At 69.8% G+C, this 20,265-nt stretch overlaps 2 protein-coding genes across 4 annotated transcripts; one reads left to right on the top strand and one right to left on the bottom strand.

The window, feature by feature from the left end:
- Positions 1–3,336: 3,336 nt before the first annotated feature.
- THPO (thrombopoietin) lies at positions 3,337–5,739 on the top strand. 2 transcript variants are annotated; one of them, XM_074590939.1, is made up of 5 exons: positions 3,337–3,771; positions 4,567–4,694; positions 4,785–4,871; positions 5,063–5,227; positions 5,324–5,739. In XM_074590939.1, exons 1-5 carry the CDS (start codon positions 3,732–3,734, stop codon positions 5,504–5,506), a joined length of 603 nt encoding a protein of 200 aa, XP_074447040.1. In that variant the 5' UTR covers positions 3,337–3,731; the 3' UTR covers positions 5,507–5,739. The 2 variants fall into 2 exon arrangements, with proteins under 2 accessions (XP_074447040.1, XP_074447041.1); XM_074590940.1 differs by having other exon boundaries at positions 3,534–3,771; positions 5,063–5,637.
- A 353-nt stretch (positions 5,740–6,092) lies between these two features.
- Positions 6,093–8,460, bottom strand: POLR2H (RNA polymerase II, I and III subunit H). 2 transcript variants are annotated; one of them, XM_074590942.1, is made up of 5 exons: positions 8,328–8,460; positions 7,779–7,862; positions 6,947–7,040; positions 6,753–6,836; positions 6,093–6,620 (listed from the first exon to the last, which is right to left on the bottom strand). In XM_074590942.1, exons 1-5 carry the CDS (start codon positions 8,398–8,400, stop codon positions 6,503–6,505), a joined length of 453 nt encoding a protein of 150 aa, XP_074447043.1. In that variant the 5' UTR covers positions 8,401–8,460; the 3' UTR covers positions 6,093–6,502. The 2 variants fall into 2 exon arrangements, with proteins under 2 accessions (XP_074447043.1, XP_074447044.1); XM_074590943.1 differs by lacking the exons at positions 6,753–6,836; positions 6,947–7,040 and having other exon boundaries at positions 6,375–6,620.
- Positions 8,461–20,265: the final 11,805 nt, after the last annotated feature.

A 20,265-nucleotide genomic window follows, 5' to 3' on the forward strand; every position in this document is an offset into this window, starting at 1 on the left:
GGGGGGGGGGGCCCTGGGGATGGAGGAGGTTTTGGGGGGTGGCAGGTATGGGGAGGGGGATGCAGCTTGGGGGAGTGATGGAGGGGGGGGGAAAGTAGCTGTTTTCCGTCTGCGAACACATGGAGTTTATTACGGAGGGCGCATTGCCGGCACGGCGGGGATGGCTGGGGCTCTTGCCCCCGTCCCAGCCTGCAGCGGCGGGCACGGCTCGGGGAGCAGGATGGAGCCTCATCTGCCAGGCCAAGCACATCCCGGCCGTGCCCTGGGGCTCCGTGTCCGCTCCCAACACCCCCCCCGCGTCAACTCCACAGGGCTCCCCGCTCCCTGGAGCACCCAAAGGCGCCGTGTCCCCCGGGTCCCAAACATCCCCTCCTCAAAGGCCTCGGGGACGACCCCGGTGGGAGCCGGGTGGGGGGCGCGCAGGGCACGGGGGGGGGGCCGTGTTTGGCATGGGGATTAGCGAGCTCCCAGAGCGATGGTGGTCTCCCCCCTCCCCACCGGACATGCAGGCAAATATTTGTGCCCAGACTTCGCAGGACAGCGAGAAGGAATTTCATTCTTGCGCCCACCTGCGGCTCAGCCGCCTTGGCATTAACCCCTTCGCCGCCCCGCGGGATGGAGGGAGGGGGGCGAGGTGCCCCCCCGGCACCCCCCGTGCCCGCCGTTGGGGTGGGCAGCTGGGCCGAGGGGCGGGATGGGGAAAGGGGGCACAGCGGCATCGCCCCAGATGCCAGCGGGGGCCACTGGCACAAGGCAGCGAGTGGCCGGAGGGTTTGCCCGTGGGCATCCTCTGGGCAGCACCCGGGGCTGTGCCGGGGTGTGGGGCAGCGCGTGGCCTGCCAGGAATTGGGAAAGTGGGGGGAAAACCCCGCCGGACACCGCCCCTGCCATCACCCCCGGCCGCGGAGCCCCTGGCCCGGCAGCGCCGCGGTGGTCTCCCGGCGGGGAGCGGTGCCGAGGGCGTGGGGAGCGGGGTTTGCCCACGGATGTTTATTGGCAATTCGCAAATGTGAAAAAAAGCAGGGTGGGAGGGGGCAGGGGGCACCCAGCGCCCGGGGAGGGGGGGTCCCCCGCTGCCTGGCACCCCCGAGCCCCGCTGTGCTCCTTTCCCTGGCCCCGGGGCCAGCTGGGCCCTGAGCAAACGGGGCTGTTTGCTCACACCGGGATTAGCCGCTCTCTTTGTTCCTTTGACTTTCTCCTCCCTTTATGCCGGACCCTTTTATGGGGGCTTCAAAGGGGGCTGGGACACCCCCCCCCCCCCCCCCCCCCTTCCCTGCCCCTGGAAACCCAAGTTTGCTTCCCATGCGCCCCCCCACTCCCCACCTTGCGCTGACATCCTGGGGGTACCCACCGAGCACATCTGGGTGGCCTGCGGGGACAACAGCTGTGCCACCCGTCCACAGTTTTCCCCCCCCCCGCACCCCGCCGTGTATCCCCCCCCCCCCCCCACCGTGTCGCTGCCTGGCACCTCCGGCTGCCCTCGGCACCTTGGCGAAGTGGGTGTGAACGGCTGCCCCCCGCCCCCCGCAGCGGGATTCCCGGCACTTTGCACCCTGTAAGGAGAGGTGGGAAACTTGGCACCGGGACCCGGCCAGCTGCAAAGCCCCCCCCCCACCCCCGGCCTCCACCCGCCTTCCTGCCCCCCGCCACAGCCCTGCCCCGCTCGCCCGCAGCCCCCGTGCCCCCCGAGCCCCACTCACTGCCCCCGCACCCCCTCTCCCCAGCATGCGGCATCCCTGGATTTGGGGTGGGGGCAGCACGGCAGGCCAGCAGCAGGGTTGTCCCCCCTTGGCCTCCCCCCGCACTCGCCTGGCACGGGCAGTAACGCCGGCATCGCCCCTTCCAGCAGAAGGACACAAGGCTGCCCACAGGCGGGGGCTCCTACTGCTCACCCGCCTCTGGCACAGCTGGAAAGGAGCATTTTGGGGGCGAAGGGACTGTTTGAGGCACCCGAGTCCCGGCTGCCCTCCAGCTTCCCCCCATGGGTTCATTTGCCTAATTGCGAGGGCAGGCAGGGCGCGCAGGGCACTGCAGCTCCCCAGCCTGGCCTCGGGAAGGGTTTTGCACCCAGGGAGGGACGGGGACCCGGGCACGGTGGGGGCTGGCGTGGGGCCGGCGCTGGCAGAGGGGCTGAGGGTGGCCGGCGGGGCACGTTTGCAACTTGTCACGTCCGCAGGGACGGGGACGGCCGTGCAGGGGCATGTCCGGCGGCAGATGACCCTGACGCTCGTGGCTCCAGCCGCCACCAGCTGTGCCCCGGGCAAGTTGGGCTACTGCCCTTGTCCCCCCGGAGCCGTGGTGGCCACCGGACCCCCTATCCGGGCACCCTGCAAGGTGGGCTGCGGGGGCCGAGCGGGGCACGGGGCAGGCGGAGCGGGGCCGAGGTGTTTACTCTGCCTGTTGTCATCCGGCCAGGCGCTGCCGGGAACCGCCGGGACAGGGCTGGGAGTGTGCGAGGGCAGGGGTGGGAGAAGGAAGCACGCAGGAGGCTGCGGAGAGACCGGGGGTAAGAGGATGGGGGAGCCCCCCCCGCCAAGGGGATGGGTGTGTGGGGGGGCTGCCCACCCCGGGGGGGGGGGGGTGTCTGAGCGTGCACCCCGGTGTGTGCTGCAAGAAGTGTGCAGGTAGGGCTGAAGGTGCCCGTGGGGCTGTGCACGCGTGTGCTATATAACACGCGTGTGCACGTACACACAGGTATTGGTGTGCACACACCTGCCCCCCCCCCCCCCCCACACCCCAGCAAGGCCAGAGTGCCCCAGGGCTGGGGGGGGGGCTGGGTCATGGTCGTACCTTGGCCTGGCACTGGGCAGACCCCCGGTGCTTCTCCCACCCAGGGAGGGGGTGTCCACGGGTGCTTTGCCTGCCCGCCCCCACAAACTGATCCCCCTGGTGAACCAGCCCTGGGGGTCACGTGCCAGCCCGGCCCCTGCTCCATCACCCTCCTCGGCGTGGAGGGGTCCCTGTGCACCACAGCCACACCGCGGACCTCACCTCCTGTGAGCTGCCTCGGGGTGAGGGATGCAGGGGTCAGAGCCCACCTCTGGGCAAGGGGCACTGGGGTTGGGGTCCGCCTCTGGGTGAAGGTGACCAAGGATGGGGGGAGGGCCACCAGGGTTGGAGCCCACTTCGGGGTGAGGGTCACTCGGTTTCAAGGTCCACCAGGGTTCGAGGTCCACCTCTGGGTGAAGGGGATGGGGTCCGCCTCTGGGTGAAGGTCACCGGGGTTGGAGCCCACCTCTGGGTGAGGGGTTTTGGTGGCCTTCATACCTGGCTGCCACAGCTGGGACCAGCACCTCATGGTTCCAGGGCCACCGATGCCATCTCTTCTTCTCCCAGGGCCGCCTTCACCCCTGGACGGGCACAGCCAAGGCTCTGACCACCAAGGTCCCGGGCGCTCAGGCCGGAGGGCAGGTGAGCAGCCCCGCAGGGCGCCCGGGGACGCCCTTCCCGCTCCCGGAGCCAAGGGAGGAAGCGTCCGGAGGCAGGAAGCTGTCCCCCGGGCCCGGGGCCCCTGCTGAGATTTTGCTCGAAGGTCAGCGGCGACACAACAGGAAATCGCGCTGCCTGGGACGGGCGGCCGTGCCGGAGACGCAGCACCGTGCCGTGCCCTCCCCGGGGCACCCCTGGCCCCCCCATCCCGGCTGGGCAGCTCGCGGGGAGCCCGCGCCACCGCCGCCCTCCATGGAAGGGGGACGGGAGCCGGGGAGCAGCCGCTGGCGCCAGGGTGGAAGATGCAGGACCGAAGCCCCCAGCTGAGCATGGAGCTGAACAGTGAGTGCGCAGCTGAAAGAGGGGGGGGTGGCAGCGGGCAGGACGGGGCGCTGTGTTGGCAGCAAACACCGTGCCCACACAGCCAGAGTGTCCCCTGCATGGGCACCCCAGGAGATGAGCCCCCCATGTGGGCAACGAAGCCCGAGGGCGGCTGTGGTTTGGTCGGACGTGGCCACCACCAGCGGGCGAGGGCGGCCGCGCATCTCTCCATGCCCGTCCCAGGGGCAGGGGCTGCACTCAGGGCTTTGGGCACACGCGTAGTGCCCGGGCGGGCAGCGGGGCAGGAGGATGCGCTGGGGGCTTTGGAGAGGAGATGCCGGTTTGCCAGGATAGGCCGCTGTTGGGCACAGCGGCCGCCCGTCCGAGAAGTGCCCGGGACAGCGGCGTGCCGGTGGCACTGGGAAGGCAGTGGCGGCAGGCGATCCCTGGGCCGGAGCAGTGGCCGGAGCAGCCATGCGCTGCGGGATGCTGCAGGCAGGGATTCCCCGAAGTGCACGTGATGGCCGGAGCTGCTCCTGGCACGGAGCGGGAGGGCTGGCCCCGGGCTCCGCAGGGAGCATGGCCCCGCTCCCTGCCGGCGCTGGAGGTGATAAACCTGGCAGGGACGTGGCCATGTGGCCCCTCGGCACACACCAGCGGCACGGAAACCCCAGCGAGCACCTGCGCCAACTGACCTCCTCAGCCTCCCTACACCCCCGCCACAGGACCACCAAGGCCACCAGCGGGCTGGGGGGAGGGGGGGTTGCCCTGCTGCGTCCCTGCCCCACATGCCCAAGGGATGCCCGTCTCCCCCAGGACTGCTCCTCCTCACATCCTTCCTCCTGCACGTGGAAGAGGGACACGCCAGCCCCGTGCGGCTGGTCTGCGACAGCAGGCTCATCCACAAGTACATCGGGGAGGCCAAGGACATGGAGAAGACAGTGGTGAGGATACACCCACCCCCCCAAAAACCCCAAGGCAGGGAGGGGTGCAGCTCCCGGCGTCTCACCTCAGCCTCTCCTCTCCCTGCCCAGGGCCAGTGCCAGGCACTGCCCGCACTCGGCTGCCCCGCGGTGCTGCCCTTGGTGAACTTCAGCCTCCAGCAGTGGAAATGCAAATCGGTGAGAGGGGCTGGGAGGACAGTGCTGGCACCGGGGTGCCCAGGGGGCTGGAGACGGAGCCCCTGGGTTGGCACAGGCACCGCGAAAGCTGAACGAGATGCCTGTGGGCGTCCCTGGCAGCACAGGGAGGGTGGAGGACGGAGGAGAGAATGGGGCGCGGGGGCCAGCCCGCTCACTGCCTGCTCCCCCAGAGCGAGAGCAAGCGGCGGGAGATCCTGTGCGACCTGGCCCTGCTGGTGGGTGCCGCGGCGGGGGCCCAGGGCCAGGTCACCCAGGAGTGCGGGGCCAGGCAGCTGGGCCAGCTTTACGAACACGCCAACTCCTTCCTCCTGCTGCTGCAGACCTTTGGCTGGGAGGTGAGACCTCCCCCCCGTGAGCCACACCACCCCAGCGCCGGTGCCAGCTGCGCTGGGCTGGGCACGATGGTGATCGCCACCCCTCTCGCCCCACAGGCAGGGCCCTGGGAGCCAGGCTGCTCCCCGCACTCCGTGGAGCAGACCCACGTCACCAGCATCTTCCTCACCTACCGGAAGCTGGTGCAGGGCAAGCTGAGCTTCTTCTTCCACAACCTGGCCAAGGACTCGTGCAAGCCAGGCCAGGGGGGTGGCAGAGAGCCCCACTGCGGGGCCCGGTGAGGCTGCGCACGGGGCTCACCCCGGTCCCAGGTCGGAGCGATCCTGCTGGACACTGAGCTGTGCTCTGGGTGCCCAGGAAGTGCCCACGGGGACAGGGCTGCCTCCTGCTCGTCGAGCCTTTGGTGACCACACGGAAGCAGAGCGCGACACCGGGCGCCAGCGGGCACAGGCTCTGCCGCCGCCCAGGCAGCACCTCTACTGTGAACGCTGTACAATTAAAGAACTATTTTTCTAATGGGTCGTTCACGTCCTCCTTTTCCCCTGCAGCTGTGGCCCTGGCAGGGGACCACACACCTCCGGGGCCCTCAGTGACATGCTCCAGGTCTCCCCCCGGGTGCCCGGCTCCCTCCCGCGGCAGCTGCCAGCTCTGCAGGGAACCAGACCCCACTCGGGGAAGCGAGCTACCACCCCTCACCCCTGCCTCTCCCTCACCCCAGCACACACCGTGCCCAGTGGGGTGGCAGGGAAGAGCCCAGGGCACGTTTGGAGTGCCCATCCTTGGGGAAAGCAGCGTGTGCCCCTTCTGCCCCCGCACAGGCACACCCGCTCCCTGCCAGCCTCACCTCTCAGCCAGCAGAGCCACGGCTAGAAAACATCCCAGTTTAATCAAGAACAAGCCCGGCCAGCCTCAGGATGGCTCCTTAGGAGATGGTCCCTAGCCCTGAGGCAGATGGTGGCTGTCCCAGTCCAGCTGTCCCTAGCCAGAGCCGGGTCTGCTCCTGCTCTGGAAGCATAGGAAGGCAGAGGTGGGAGGAGACGCCCGGCAAGGACCACAGAGCACCCAGCATGGACTCCACTCAGCCGACAGGCACCTCTCTCCATACAAGAGAGGGCTGTGGATCCCAGCAGGAATCAGAAGAGGCCGGGATGAGGAGGGGGGGACTTTCTTTTCCTCCTCCAGCTCCAGAGGGACCAGGCAGCGTGGAAGCTGGGGCACGATTTGGGGTCACAGGGCTCCTGTTTGCCCGTCAGCAGAACATCCCCAGGGCAGGTCTCCTAGAAGGCCAGCTTCTTCATCAGCAGGTAAACACGAGAGTCCACTTCAAACCCGTGCAGGTTGTTTGCGTCTCCCTGCAGCCGCATGAGCAGCCCCCCGTAAGACACGTAGGCAGAGCTGGAACGGGAGGAAAGGAGCGGTGAGAGCAGGGAATTCCACAGGAGACTTGGGCTGAGATCCTGGTGCCTCCCCCACAGCACCCTGGGGCACCACATCCCCCCCTCCTCCCCACCGTTGACAGGCACTCACAGGCGCGTGGCTGCCTCCGTGGAGGTCTCATCCCCCTCAATCCTGTACACCTTGCCGTACATCACGTACTCAAACTGGTCTGCCCTGCAACAGCACAGTGGGAGCTCAGAGAAGAGTCACACCCGGGTGTGCCCCTCAGCACTTCACCTCTTCTCTCATCTATCCCCGTGTGGGTCCTGGTTGGAACCCCGTACCTGGATGGCCTGTCGTCAGTGGGGTTATACTCGCCATCATCCAGGGTGCCGTCTTCATACAAGGTGCTGGCAATGACCAGGCGGAATTTGTCCCCTGGGAGGAGAGGGCAGAGGAGCAGTGAGAAGGTGAGGGGCGCAGCCAGAGCAGCAGCAGCCACAGCAGATCTCAGGGTGGTGGCAAGGAGCCGTCCTGGCAGGTTTAGCACAAACCCCCATCCCTGTCTTCAGTCCTCCAACAGGATTGTGGGGATTAAGGAAACATCACACCAGATCCTCTGTAGCCCCATTCCCCACAGACGCTGGTCACCACTATGGAGGAAACCAGAGCTACCAGGACACCAGTGCTGCTGTTTTCATGGGACACAGCAAGAGATTTGCAGGGAGAGTCCCAGAGGGTTTAGCTGAGTCCTGGGCAGGTACGCAAGACCCTGCGGCGCTACTTCCAGCCCTTCTGTGCTTTGTCATGGGCGAGGCTCTCTTTTCCATCCATTCAGTATATTTAGCCACAGAGGCCCATTTCAAAAGGGGTCCCCTTAAAGCTCAGTTGCTGCCAACTGAGACAATTTCACCTGGCAGTACCTCTAGGGAATGGGTCAGAGATGAGCCCAGGCAAACCTCACAGTGAGGCAAACCAGAATCCAGCTCAGTCCCAGCACAGCAAGAACACACAGCGCCACGCACCTCTGGTGACCCGGGGATAGCACAGGGTCCCAAGAAAGTCTGTGGCAGCACATTCCTTGCTTGTGCTGAATTTGATCTCCAAGTACTAGCATGCACCACTCTACCCTCCCCCCATCCCAGCCTGTTACAGGCTAGTAGCCCAGTGGCTTACCGAGGTCCACAGGGTAGATCTGGATGTTCACATCCAGGATGAGATCCATCTTGAAGGACTCACTCTCGCAGTGCAGGCGGGACACTGGGGAAAGCGGCAGAGTCAGGGCAGACAGAACTGGGTGGCAGCAGGGCCCTAGGGCCAGGCCTCTTGTGCCCCCACATCCCATGCCGCCGCCCAAGCTGTTCGGGGGGGTCCAGGGGTGGTTACCGAGCCCGGGAGCAGGCTGAGGGACGCACAAGCAGGGAGAGAGACGCGGTGGGGTGGTAAACGGCACGCACCGGCCGCGGGGGGGGCACAGGAGAAAGCTGGGGAAGCCGGGCGCGGCGGGGGCCAGAGGATGGCGAAGGGACGGCGGGACGAGCACCCGGACCGCGGCCGGCGGGACGGGCCTCGGCAGAGCGAGGCGGACAGGCCGGGCCGCGGGAGGGCGCAGGACCCCGCGGGAGGGCGCAGGACCCCGCGGGAGGGCGCAGGACCCCGCGGGAGGGCGCAGGACCCCGCGGGGAGCAGGCGGGCCCGAGCGGGCGGGGAGGCGGCCCCACTCACCGCGGTCGAACTTCTTTCCCTCGGGGTCGATGTCCTTCACGTCGAAGATGTCCTCGAAGAGGATCCCGGCCATGGCGGCGCTCCCGCGCCACCGCTCCCGCCCGGCGCACCACAATGACGCGACGCCACTTCCGCCGCGGAGCGGAAGTAGCCTTACGGGTGGGCGGGGCGGCCCTGCGCCTGCGCGCTGCCGCCGACGGGCGGCGGGTGTCCGCGCGGCCCTAGTGCCCGCCGTCCCTGCCCGCACCCTCTGCGCAGCGCCGAGCACCCGGCGGGGCCACCGGGCACCCGCGGGGGCGGGGCACTGCGGCGGGGGGGCCCTGACACTGCGGGGGGTGGGGGGGCATTGCAAGGGGGGAGGGTGACGGCGGGGGGGGGCATTGCGGAGGGCGGCATTACAGCGTGTGGGGGGCACTGCAATGGGGGGAATTGCAGCGGGGGGCATTACAGTGGGGGGGGGGCACTACAATGGGGGGCATTGCGGTGGGGGGGTGCATTGCAATGGGGGGGACTGCGATGGGGGGGGCATTGCAGCAGGGGGAGAATTACAGTGCCATGAGGGGGCACTGCAGTGGGGGGGCATTGCAATGGGGGGGCATTGCAGTGGGGGGCACTGCAAGGGGGGGGTGTGCTGCAATGGGGGGGTGTATTGTAATAGAGGGCACTGCAATGGGGGCACTGCGGTGGGGGGGCGTTGCGGGGGGGGGGGGTATGCCTTGCGGGGGGGCTGCACCGCAGAGGGGGTGTCGTCGCCCCTGGGGGGGCCGCCCAGCTGCGGGCTGTCCCCGGAGGGTCCCGCAGGGCCTGTCGCGGTGGGGGGGTGTCCGTGTGCTCGGCCCCCCCCGGCGGTGCCGGTGCCTCGGCGGGGTGCGGGGGGGGGCCGTCCGGCCGGGTGCCGGCAGGGGGAGCTGCGGGGCCGCGGATGGCACCGTGCGGGGCCGCGCCCCCCCCCTGCGCCGCCCCCGACAGCGCCCTCTCCGGGGCGGGGGACGGGGGGGGGGCTGCAGCCGCCCCCGGCCGCAGCGGGGCACCGGTGTCATGAGCTGCGCGGACTCGGCCAGCGATGTGCCCGGGGGGGGGCCGCAGCCCCCCGTCGGCTCCTTCCCCCTCCCGCGCCGGACACGTGGGCGAGGGACGGGCGACGGCCACCACCCGTGTCCTGCCGGTGAACCGTGAGGGCAGCGGGGGGGGGATCTGCCCGGGCCGGGGGCGGCTCACGCCTCGGGGCGCCGCGGGGTGTCCGCATCGCCTGCCATCGCGGGGGGGGGGGGCTGCCGGCGAGGGGTCGAGAGTTCAGCGCTGTGTCCCCCCCCCCCTCCAAGTCCCCAAACGCCATCGCCTGGTTTAACCCGTTTTTCCCCGTCTCGGGAGAGACGTGGCGGTGGGGACCCTGCGCCCCGTTTGGGCAGGGGGGTGCCCGCCCGGTGGTGGGTGGTGGGGGCAGGTGACGGGGTGTGACGGGGACGGCGGGTGGCACGGCACCGCGTGTGCGGCACGTGCCAGCAGCCCACCGGGGACCCCGAGGCCGCGACTGGGGACGTCCGCGGGACGCGGGTCCCCGTGCGTGGCCGCAGTGGCTGCGTGGGGACACGGCCCACGTTGTCCCCAGAGCCGGACATCTCCGGGACGTGACACCGGAGCCCAGGTGTCCCCAGCATCCGCGCTGCCCGTCGCAAGGTGTCCGTGGCACCCAGGCCCACCCCAGGTGTCACCTCTCCACCGCGTGTGTCCCCCCGGTGACACGGTGCCAGCGCGGGCAGCGGGACGGGGCAGCGCGGTGACAGGCCGCGGGGACGCTGGCATGATGGGGACGCTGGTGTGGCGGCGGGGGGGGGCCTGGTGTGACGGGGGCTGGTGGCCCGTCGCGGTGGGGGGGGGGGTTGTGGTCGGTTCATGGCGGGGTCACCCCGCGGCGGTGGCACTCAGCGGGGACAGCCTTAATGCGCCGGGACGTAACCTCGGCTCCTTCTAATCATCCCCTGGGGGGGTGACCCCCCCTCTCCGCGCCGAGCCCCCTCCCCACGCGCGGGGAGGGGGGGCACAGACCTCCCTGCCCAGGCCCCTGCCCGGTGTGACCCCCCCCCGCGCCCTCCCCCGCCATCCCGCACCTTGCGGGGTGCAGGGGGGGCCCGGGCGTCCCTGCGGGGGGGGCTGCGGGGGGCACCCGAAGCTGTGCTCGTTGCCAGGGGGTGGCAGCAGCACGCCGAGCATGGCAGAGCACCCCGGGGCGTGCTGGGGGGGGGGGGGCACCCCTACCCCAGCCAGGCTCACCAGTCCAACCAGTTGCCCCCTCCAGCATCCCCAGGGTGCCATACTGGAGGGATGTGACCCCCCGCCCCAGGCGGGGGGCCCAGGTCTGTTTTTCGGTTACCAGCCCCCGCAGCGCGCAGGGGTACCCGCTGGGAGCCCGGGGCGGTTCAGGCTGGGGGGGGGGGCGCTGGCACGGCTGCGGCCTCTGCTTGGGCACTCTCAGGGCCGCCGTGGGGTGACACAAAGGGCTTATCCCCCCCCAGCTGTCCCTGCCAGCTCCTGCTGAGACCTGGCGCACTCGGTGCATGCCGTGCTCACCAGCCGGCGAGGCCCCCCCCCCGCCCCCGGCGATGCTGCTGCCGCGGCCCCTGCCAGCCGGCAGCACCAGCTGCCTCCTGCCCTGGGGGGACCGGGCACAGCTGAGCCCCGACCCTGGGCACGGCCTGGCATGGGGGTCACAGGCACGCAGCCACCCACGTGGCCAGCTGGTGGAGGGCGGGGGCAGGATTCCAGGTGCCCCCCAGATGCCATGGGGCCGGCGTGGCAGCAGGAGCCTGGCATGGCCCCGAGACCCCCGGGGCTGGCTGTACGGCACGGCCACGGTGCCAAGCCCCCTCCTCGGCCCCGCGCCCAGGCAGCCTGTGGGGCAGGATCGGCCGGGGCGGGAGGGGGCTGGCCCTGGCGTAAATCCGGCTGGGATTGGCACAGAAGAGGGCACCCCGCTTTTCCCTGCACCACATCCCCATCTGCCCTGGCTCTGCACGTGTGCCCGCTGCCTTGCTGACCCCGTGCCGTGCGGTGCCATGCCATGCTGTGCCGTGCCGTGCCATGCCATTCTGTGTCATGCCGTGTCGTGCCACAGGAGCGTGGGTGGCCAGAGGGGCCCAGTGCCAGCCCCCCGCTGCCGGGGGTGAGCAGATGGTGCCAGGGTAGGTGCCGGCGGCACTGGGGGGAGCCGGCGCTGCCCTCGGAGCCGTTGCCCGGGGAGCGCCCGTTTGCCAGCCAGGTGCCTGGCGTCGCCTCCTTATCTGGGATTAAACAAACTCTCCCCAGATCCGGCGCCAGGCGCTGCCCCCGTGCCCAGGGGATCGGCCCTCCCCTGCTCCGTGGCCCCCCCATGCTTGCTGCCCCCCACCAAGCTGGGCTGTGGGGGGCACCCAGGCCATGGGGGTGAAGAGCCCCCCGAAAGCCGACCTCTGGCTCCCCTTGCCCCACCTTGGGGCACCCCCTGAAACATCCCAGGGCAAAATGTGACCCACTGGAGGGTCCGCCTGTCCCTCCGTGGCCGGGGAGGTGCCCATGCCCCTGGCGTGGTGAATCCCAGCAGCCCTGTTGCCCGCGGTGCCAGGCTCCCCGGAGTGGGGGTGTTGCCCCCCCTTCCCCCTCGTTAGCGGTTATCTCCCGCCAATAAATTACACAGCACAGGCCTTTGAAACGCGGGCAGGCGGCCTTTGGGGGCCAACGCCAGGCGTTTGTGGGCTGCCTTTGCTGGGGAGGGGGACAGGGACGGGATTTTGGGCACTGCCCGGGTCGGGGGGGACGGATTCTTGGGGTGCAATATGGGGCCATGGGCAGCAGCAGAGGAGCAGTGGGGCTGGGAAACCTGCCCGTCCCCTGTGCCTGTCCCCCCGTGCCCGTACCCACCGCCCGATCCCTGCCTGCCTTCCCACCCCTGCCCCTACCGGCACCCATCCCCCTGCCCGCACCCGCCGCGCACCCCCTGCCTGGTTCGGGGTGCGGGGTGGCAGCCGGTGCTTCAGAGGCGGCGGCGTCCCCTCTCATCCGCCGGCACAAAGGAGCCGAAACGCGGCCACCGTTACGGAGCAAACAAGGGCAGGGCGATGCCGGGAGGGTGGGCAACTGCCGGCACCTGCAGGCACCCACCTGCCCGGGTGGCATCGCGGCGGCATCGCGGCGAGGGGCAGGGGGGCACCGTGCCCACGCCCAGGGATGGGGGTCCCCCCCGGGCACCCCGATGCGGGGGAGCCGAGGCCGTGGGGGCTGCCCAGGGCAGTGCTGCCCGCCGGCGCGTGTTGCACACGCGTGTGCGCACGTGTGCGCTCCCACCAGCTCCGCGGCCGCCCCCCTGGGGTGCAGCAGGGGGGGTGCCCATCCCTGCACCCTGCTGGGCTGGTCCCCACCTGGGCTGGGGGTCGGGCAGGAAGAGAAGAAGCCGAAATTAAGCTGCTAATGAGCCCGTCTGTCACCAGGCCACCAATTACACGGGCTGGGAACGAGGAGATGATGGGGGGTGGCGTGGCAGGGGGAGGGGGGCAGGATGTCAGGGTCCCCAGCACGGGGGCGGCTGGGGGGTGTCACCGCGTCTCGACGGCTTCCCCGTCACCTCTTCTCACTGGGCCCCCGGCACCGCCAGCCATGTCCTGCGGGGTGGGGGACAGAGGGGACCGAGGAGTGGCAGGGCCGCGGCCGTGCTAGGAGCCCTGGGGGTCCCCAGGAAGGGTTTAGCCCCTTCACCCCCCCCCCCCCCCCGCGCTGAGGCCCTGGGTGAAAAAAATGGAGCTTCTGGGGAAACCTGACCATCGTCCCTGGCTGGCACAGGGGACGTCACCAGCGTCACGAGCTCGCTGTTCTCTGCACTCAGGGCACAGAGGGGCACGTGCCCACAGAGACAACAGCTGGCCCCCGGGGATGCTCCAGCAAGGATGGGGGCTTATAGCCCCCTACACCCCCCTTGCCCTGCTCAGGGGCATGGCAGAGACCCCTGTCCCCGTCCCTGTCCCCGTCCCTGTCCCCAGCTGGGATGGGCCGAGGCAGCCAAATTCCTCCGGGCTGATGCTGACGTGGGTTTTTCCGCGACACCTCCGGGAGCAGGGCCGGGTGCCCGGCCGGGCTGGCGAGGGACAGGGCCATCTCCTCAGCTGTCATCGCGCCCGCCTGTCCCTGCGATGGCCCTTGGCGGCACCCGGGCCCAGGAGGGACGCGGCGGTTGCTGGAGCCGGGGCTGGGAGCCCTCAGGAGCGGGTCCCCGCTCCGCCGTGGTGGCGGCGGGGGGCTCCGTGCCCGCTGTGCCCCTGCCAGACCCGCCGCCCCGAGCTGGGATTAGAGCCGGGGGATTTCGTGGGGCTCCGAATTAATTTAACGGCTTTGGAAGACAAACAGATTAGGGAGCTGTGGGGACCGGGGCGAGGATCAGCTAAATTGGAAGCAGAGGTGGGCAGCAGCGTCCCGCCCGAGCCCCTCTGCCCCCCTGCCCGAGCCCCCGCCCCAGCCCGTTCCCCCCCACTGGCCATCCCGGGGTGCCCGGGGTCCCCTCCGGTGGCCGTGCTGGTGCTGGGGTGGCCGCAGCAGGCTCTTCCCTCCAGCCTGGCTCCTGGCCGCGCGTCAGCAGCCTCCGGGTGCTGCTGCCTTCCCCTTCCCTTTCCCTGCCCGTCCCTTTCCCGCTCCTCGTGTCCCCTCTCCCTGACCGCCCCTCCCCCTAGAGCCCCACATCCCCTCCTTGCACCCCACATTCCCCCCGCACACCCCTTGCCAGCCGCGCCGCCTGCGTAGCGCTGCCGAAATAGTCCCCAAATCTCAGCAAAGCACTGAGTCGGGGGGGGGGGGGGGGTAATCCTGCAGCCCCCTTTGCTGGCAGGGTGCCATCGCCAGGTCTCCATGTCCCTGTGTGTCCCCGTCCGTCCCCCCCCCCCAGCCCCGACGCCCCGGGAGGGTTGGGGGCCGCATTGCCACCCCGATAGCATCGCGTCCCCCGGACAGCCCCGCTCGCTGGGGATCGGATCACCCGTAACGAGCAACGTCTGGGCACGGGGGCTGGGGACGGAGGGGACCGAGGGGACAGCGGGGACAGCCCTGTTCCCCTCCCGCAGCCAGGCACATCTCTGGGGACAATGGGCAGCGCCAGACCAGTCAAAGCGCTGGGACCTTCGCTGCCCGTTTCGGGGTGACACCCCCCAGGGCAGGACCCCCGGCACCATTCGTGACCCGAGCCCGGCAGGTCTCAGCCAGGCTTTGGCAGTGCAGCGGGCAGAGGATCCCGGGCCAGGGGGGCCTGGGGGTCCCCGAGGAGGAGGAGGGGGACATGGCAAGGAAGGCCGGGTGCGGGGGGACAGCCTCCTGCTGCCGCGGCCCCCCCCGTCCCCCTCCCACCGCCGCTTCCTGCGCAGGCGGCCCGGGGAGGCGATGAAAGCAGCTCCAGCAGATGTTTCTGGCTTGTTTTCATCTCATTAACCGTTTCCTCTTTTATTATGGGATAAATTATTAATTGTTCAGCGCGAGGAAGAAAGGAAAGAGAAATCCTGACGGAGAACCCGCAGGCCCCGGGGAGGGCAGCGGGCAGGGGCTGGCACAGCCCGGGGCAAGGGGAGGGCAGGGGGGATTGGGGGTCCCTAGGGGGGGGAAGGCAGACCCTTGCAGTGCCACCAACGCCCAGGGTCCCCCCCCCTCCCCCCATCGAAAAAGGGGGGCGATGCGGGGTGCGGGAGGTGCTCGGGGAGCGGGGCCGGGGTGGGCTGCGGGGGGGCTGCCTGGCACCTGGCCTCCATCAGCAGCCGGTGGAAATAACCCGGGCAGACAGGGCGACAGCGGGGGCGGGCGCAGGATCCAGACCGCCGGGCACCCCTCTGCAAGTGTCCCCCCCCCGCCGCCCCGCTGCCGACAGACCCCCCCGGCCCCTTCTCCCAGCCCCCTCCGGCCCCCACAGGCTGAGAACCGACGCACTCGCTGCACCTCCCGGCTGAAGGACAGGGCTCAGCCCCAGCCCTGCTGCCCCCCCCAGCCCCGCTGCCCCCCTCGCGGCTCCCCGGCCCCTGCCCCCCTGAAATATTCATGGCCCGCAATGACGAGTTAATTTAATTGCCCTGATGAGGAGCTGAATAATTTACGCCCTGTGCGAGCAGGTCGGGAGACATCATTAGCGGCTGATCTTGGAGCAGGGAGGGGAAGAGGCCGAGCCCCCCTCCCGCTGCTCGGGGACTCCAGGTGGGCGACAGGGACCCAAAAGTGTCCCCATCTTGATGTCCCCATGGCTGGGTGGCGTGTGGCGGGGGCCAGGGCACCGAGTCCTCCTGCCCATAACTATGGGCCCCTGTGCCACGGCGGGGGGGAAGGTGGCCCCAGCCCCGTCTGCTGGGGCTCCCCCGGTGCCGGGGTCCCAGCGGTGGGTCCCGAAGTACGGCCTCCCCCATCCCCATCGTCACCGCCTGGGTCCGCAGCCAGCGGGGATGGCGGGGATGAAATACGGCTCGGGGAATGGGCCAGCGCGCTCCGGATTCCTGAGATAACGGGGACAGGCGAGACAGGGACCTTTATTTACATTTTTTCCTGGAAATTTCAGCCTCTCTCCGTGAGACCCCATCCGGCTGCCGCGAAGATAAGAGGGGCTGGCGAGGGGGGCTGTTGGGGGTCAGGATATGTTTCAGGGGGCTTGTTGCCCCCCACGCCCCGATGCTCGCCCCAGTCCCTGCACCCCGTGCGGGCAGGGGCACAGCTGAGCACCGACGGGGGGGCTCAGAGCTGGCTCCTTCCCCACCAAAATCCACGTCTCTCCCTCTCCACGGGTGCGACGGGGACCTGGGGGGCCTGATGCACCCCATCCCTTCACCCCCGTGGGTCAGGGGGAAGCTGTGTCTCCTGCCAGCTTGGCCCCCCCTCGGCGGAGCCCCGGGTGAGGCTGTTGTGGCCACAGCAGGAAATTTGGGGCCAGAGGCCGCGGGCAGGGCTGCAGCCAGCCCCCGATAACGCCTGGATTTCCTCTGGCATCCGGCTGGTGGGGGGGCTGCAGTGGGGGGGCTGCCCGGCCCCGGCACCCCCTCCCTTGGCAGGAACAGCCCCGGCTGCCCCACAGCGCCGGGGGGGCACAGCTGAGCCCTGGTGGGGTCCCAGAGGGGGGCGGTGTCCCCTCTGGCATCGCTGGCAGGGGAGGGACGGGAGAGGGGCTGCTGACACCCCCAGGCGTCTCCTGCACCTGAAGCCCTGGGGGTCCTGTCCCCACTGCCACCCCCCCGCGCAGGGCTGGCCCCCGGCGGGGTCACCCGGGGAGATGCTTGGGGGGGCCGGCATGGCTGGGGCCGGGGGGGCAGAGCTGGGACCCACCACAGCCCCCCCAGGTGCCAGAACCGGCTGGGTGGGGGCGTGGGGGCATCCTCGCACCCTGCGGACACTCGTATCTACGCACCCCGACAGGCAGCACCGACACCCCCCCAGACACACGTACGCACCCCGACACGCAGCACCGACACCCCCCCAGACACACATACGCACCCCGACACGCAGCACTGACACCCCCCAGACACACGTACGCACCCCGACAGGCAGCACCGACACCCCCCCAGACACATGTACGCACCCCGACATGCAGCACTGACACCCCCCAGACACATGTACGCACCCCGACACGCAGCACCGACACCCCCCCAGACACACATACGCACCCCGACAGGCAGCACCGACACCCCCCCAGACACACGTATGCACCCCAACACGCAGCACTGACACCCCCAGACACACGTACGCACCCCGACACGCAGCACCGACACCCCCAGACACATGTACGCACCCCGACAGGCAGCACCGACACCCCCCCAGACACAAACAGCCCCTCCACAGGCGCAGACACACTCACATGCGCGCACACCTCTGTGCTTGCACACACAGGCGCATGCAGACGAGCACATCAGCAGCCGTGTCAGTGTGCGCACACACACGCGCTCACACGCGCGGCCCCTCGTGGGTGCACGCACACGCGTGAATCCATGGCAGGCTCACCCGCGCGCAGGCGCACACGCGCGTGGTCCCCGTGCAGGCCCCCCCCGCCCGTGAGGGCACACACACCTGTACGGGCACACAGACCCCCGCTCCTGCACGCCCGGGGTACCGGCGGGTGCCCCCCACCACCGCTGCCCCCCCCCACCCCCGGCCGCTCTCCCCAGTTTAAGAGCAGGAGGAATTTTAAATGCATTGACCCGTGACCTGGCCCTGCCTGACAGGGGAAGCCAGACCCCGGGCTGCCCCCGCACGCAGGGGGCCGGAGGGGGGGGACACACAAGGGACCCCGACCCCCCTGCCTCGCCCCCCCCCCCCATTTTCCTGCTCCCGGCGTGCCTGCCGCCTCGGTGAGCACTGACACGGGTCACCCCGAAACCTCGCTGCCCGCAGCATCCACGCCTTGGGGATGCTGCAGCTGGGTGCCCCACACCGGGGGGGGGGTCTCCATGGGGGGGCGGGGGAGGAAGACCCCCCTACCATGTCCTCTGCGAGGGGTCCCGGGCCCCCTGCCCCGCTCCTGCCCGTCTCCCGGCATCCCTGCCTCCTGCGCGGAGGGGCTGCGGTGATGGCGCTGTAATTAAAAATGCAATTAAGCGCTGCCACTTAGCAGAAAAGTCATACAGTTTGGGGATAATTATCTGACAATATAACAAGTTGCCCAACATTAATCAGGCGCTGATCTGCTCCAGCAGCTGCGCTCCCCGCTCCGGCCGCTCCCCTAATGGCATCCTTCAGGAGCCAGCCATAAATCAGGCCCTTACGGGGGGCCCCGGGGGCAGCACGCTGTCCCCTGCCTGTCCCCTGCCTGCTCCCTGCCCACGTTGGGGGGTTTTGGGGTGCCAAAGTAGCACACCCCCCCCCCCCCAGCTCTGGGTGTTTCTCTCTTGCCTGCGGGTGCTGGGAGCCGCCCCGGGGCCATGGGACCGTCACGCCAAGTTGGGGGGACACCCCCGAAAGGAGGCCTCCTGGGGGGGGGCGGCCACCGTGCCCCAAGCTGGGGGTTGCCCACCGTTCCCCACCGAGGGACACCCAGCACCCCCCACCCTCACCAGGGACGGGGCTGGCGAAGGGTCCCCAGGGGCTGGGGGGGGCACCGGCCCCTGAGGCCATCATCGATGCAGGGAATTAATGAGCATTTACGGCTTGTATTTGCCGGTGTTAACGAAGTCCTCGTGCTGGAGCAATACTGACTCTGGAGCTGGGGGGCGGGGGGGTCCTCCAACCTTGTCCCCCTGGCATCGCCCAGGGACCGTCCCCGTGCCCCCCAGCTGTTGCCCCATCCCAGTTGCCCTCCCAGTGCCACGTCCCAGCTCGGATACTGGGGGGATCAGCAGGGTCCCACGCCGGGGGGGGGGGGGGCCTTGGTGCCACATCTCCCTGCTTTTTTGCCCCCCCCCGCCCTTCCCCAGATTTGCCCCCACGGCCAATGCGTCGGCACGACTCTCTCGCAGCCCGTTCCTCCCCGGTTGCCCCTGGGATCTGCCCGTCCCTGTCGCCGTCCCTGTCGCCGTCCCAGACTGCCTGGCTTGGGAGGGGACACACACAGCCCCGTACAGCCCCAACTTCTGAGGGCCGAAGATAAAAGCGGAGCTCGTCGCCTTTGTTCGGGCTGCGGCCGGCGTGGGCCGGGGAAGGGGAACCCGCCAGAAAGAAACCGGCAGCTTAACACATTCACTCGCCCCTAATTTGCCGGTTCTGCCACAAAATCCTATTACAAAGGGCTTAGCGGCTGCGCCTAGGAAGAGGTCACCGCCGGGGGCCCCCGAAGAGATTTACCGGCCACAAAAAGCGCGAGAAAAGAGCAACCCCGGCTCCCCCGGGCGCTCCCTGGCACGGCGAGGGATGGGCACCGTGTCCCGGGGTCCCACTGTCCCCTGCCATCCCCTGCCGTCCTCTGCCGTCCCCTCCGCCCTGCACCTGGCAGCAGAGGAGAGCGGTTGCGAAGGTGCAGCTGGGTTAATTCACCTTTATGGCTCCAAAAGCAAATAAACAGGGCATTGATCTGCGGGCGTTAAGCCGTAAAAACACCGGTGCCACCCGACGGGCGCTGCCCGAGATGCGGCCGGGTCCCCGTGAACTGTTGGGGCTGCGTCCCCAAAATGCATCGGAGGGGACGGGGTGACCCCACAGCTGGGGACACGGGGAGGGCGTGGGGGCTGCGGGGAGCCCGGAGCTGCTCACGGCATCCCTGTGCCATGGGGACGGGCGGTGCCAGGCTGGGCAGAGCTGCCCGCCAGCCCCGGGGGCACCGCGCTCGGCTGGGAGGGGGGTGTTGGGGGAGCCCGAGGGCAGGGGGCGTGCGTGGTGGGTGTGCAAGGGCAGAGGGAGCAGGGGGGGTGCGCACGGTGGGTGTGCACGCTCGGCCGCGCACACCTCTGAGCGTGGCAGCCCGTGCACGAGCGCGCCAGCGTGCAGAGACGGGGACCCTGGGTGGGCTTTGGCGGGACCAGGCCAGGCCAGCTCAGCTCGGCAGCCACCCTGAGGGGCAGCGGCGTGGCACAGCACCCTGGTGCCGCAGGCGTGACCCCCGGGATGGGACCGGTGCAGGTCCCAGGGACGGCTGCGTGCTTGGCACCGCTTCAGCCAGGCTCCGGCACGCGGGGAGCGGGGCCCGCAGATGCTGAAAGGAACGGGGCGAGAGCCCAGGGCAGGATGGAAATGAGCCCCCGGGGGTCCACACGGCACAAAGGCGCCCGCTGGGGTGGGCCGAGACCTTCCCAGCCCCTCACCACAATGTTTGCAAATACCGGAGGCCACTTATGGCGGCAGTGGGGAGGGCGAGGGGGGCTCCCGGCATCCCCCTCCGCCTAGGGGCTCCCACAGCACCACGCTGCGCCGGGGAGGGGGAGGCAAATCCGGGCACGGAGCCCAGCCCCGGGCCCGGCAGTGCCCCACAGGTGCCCCACGGCACCCCAGATGGCGGGGCCGGGGTGGGCACAAAGGGCACCCTTTGTGGCGGGCCTCG

This window comes from Larus michahellis, chromosome 6 (genome assembly GCF_964199755.1).
Source record: "Larus michahellis chromosome 6, bLarMic1.1, whole genome shotgun sequence".
Lineage (NCBI taxonomy): Eukaryota > Metazoa > Chordata > Aves > Charadriiformes > Laridae > Larus > Larus michahellis.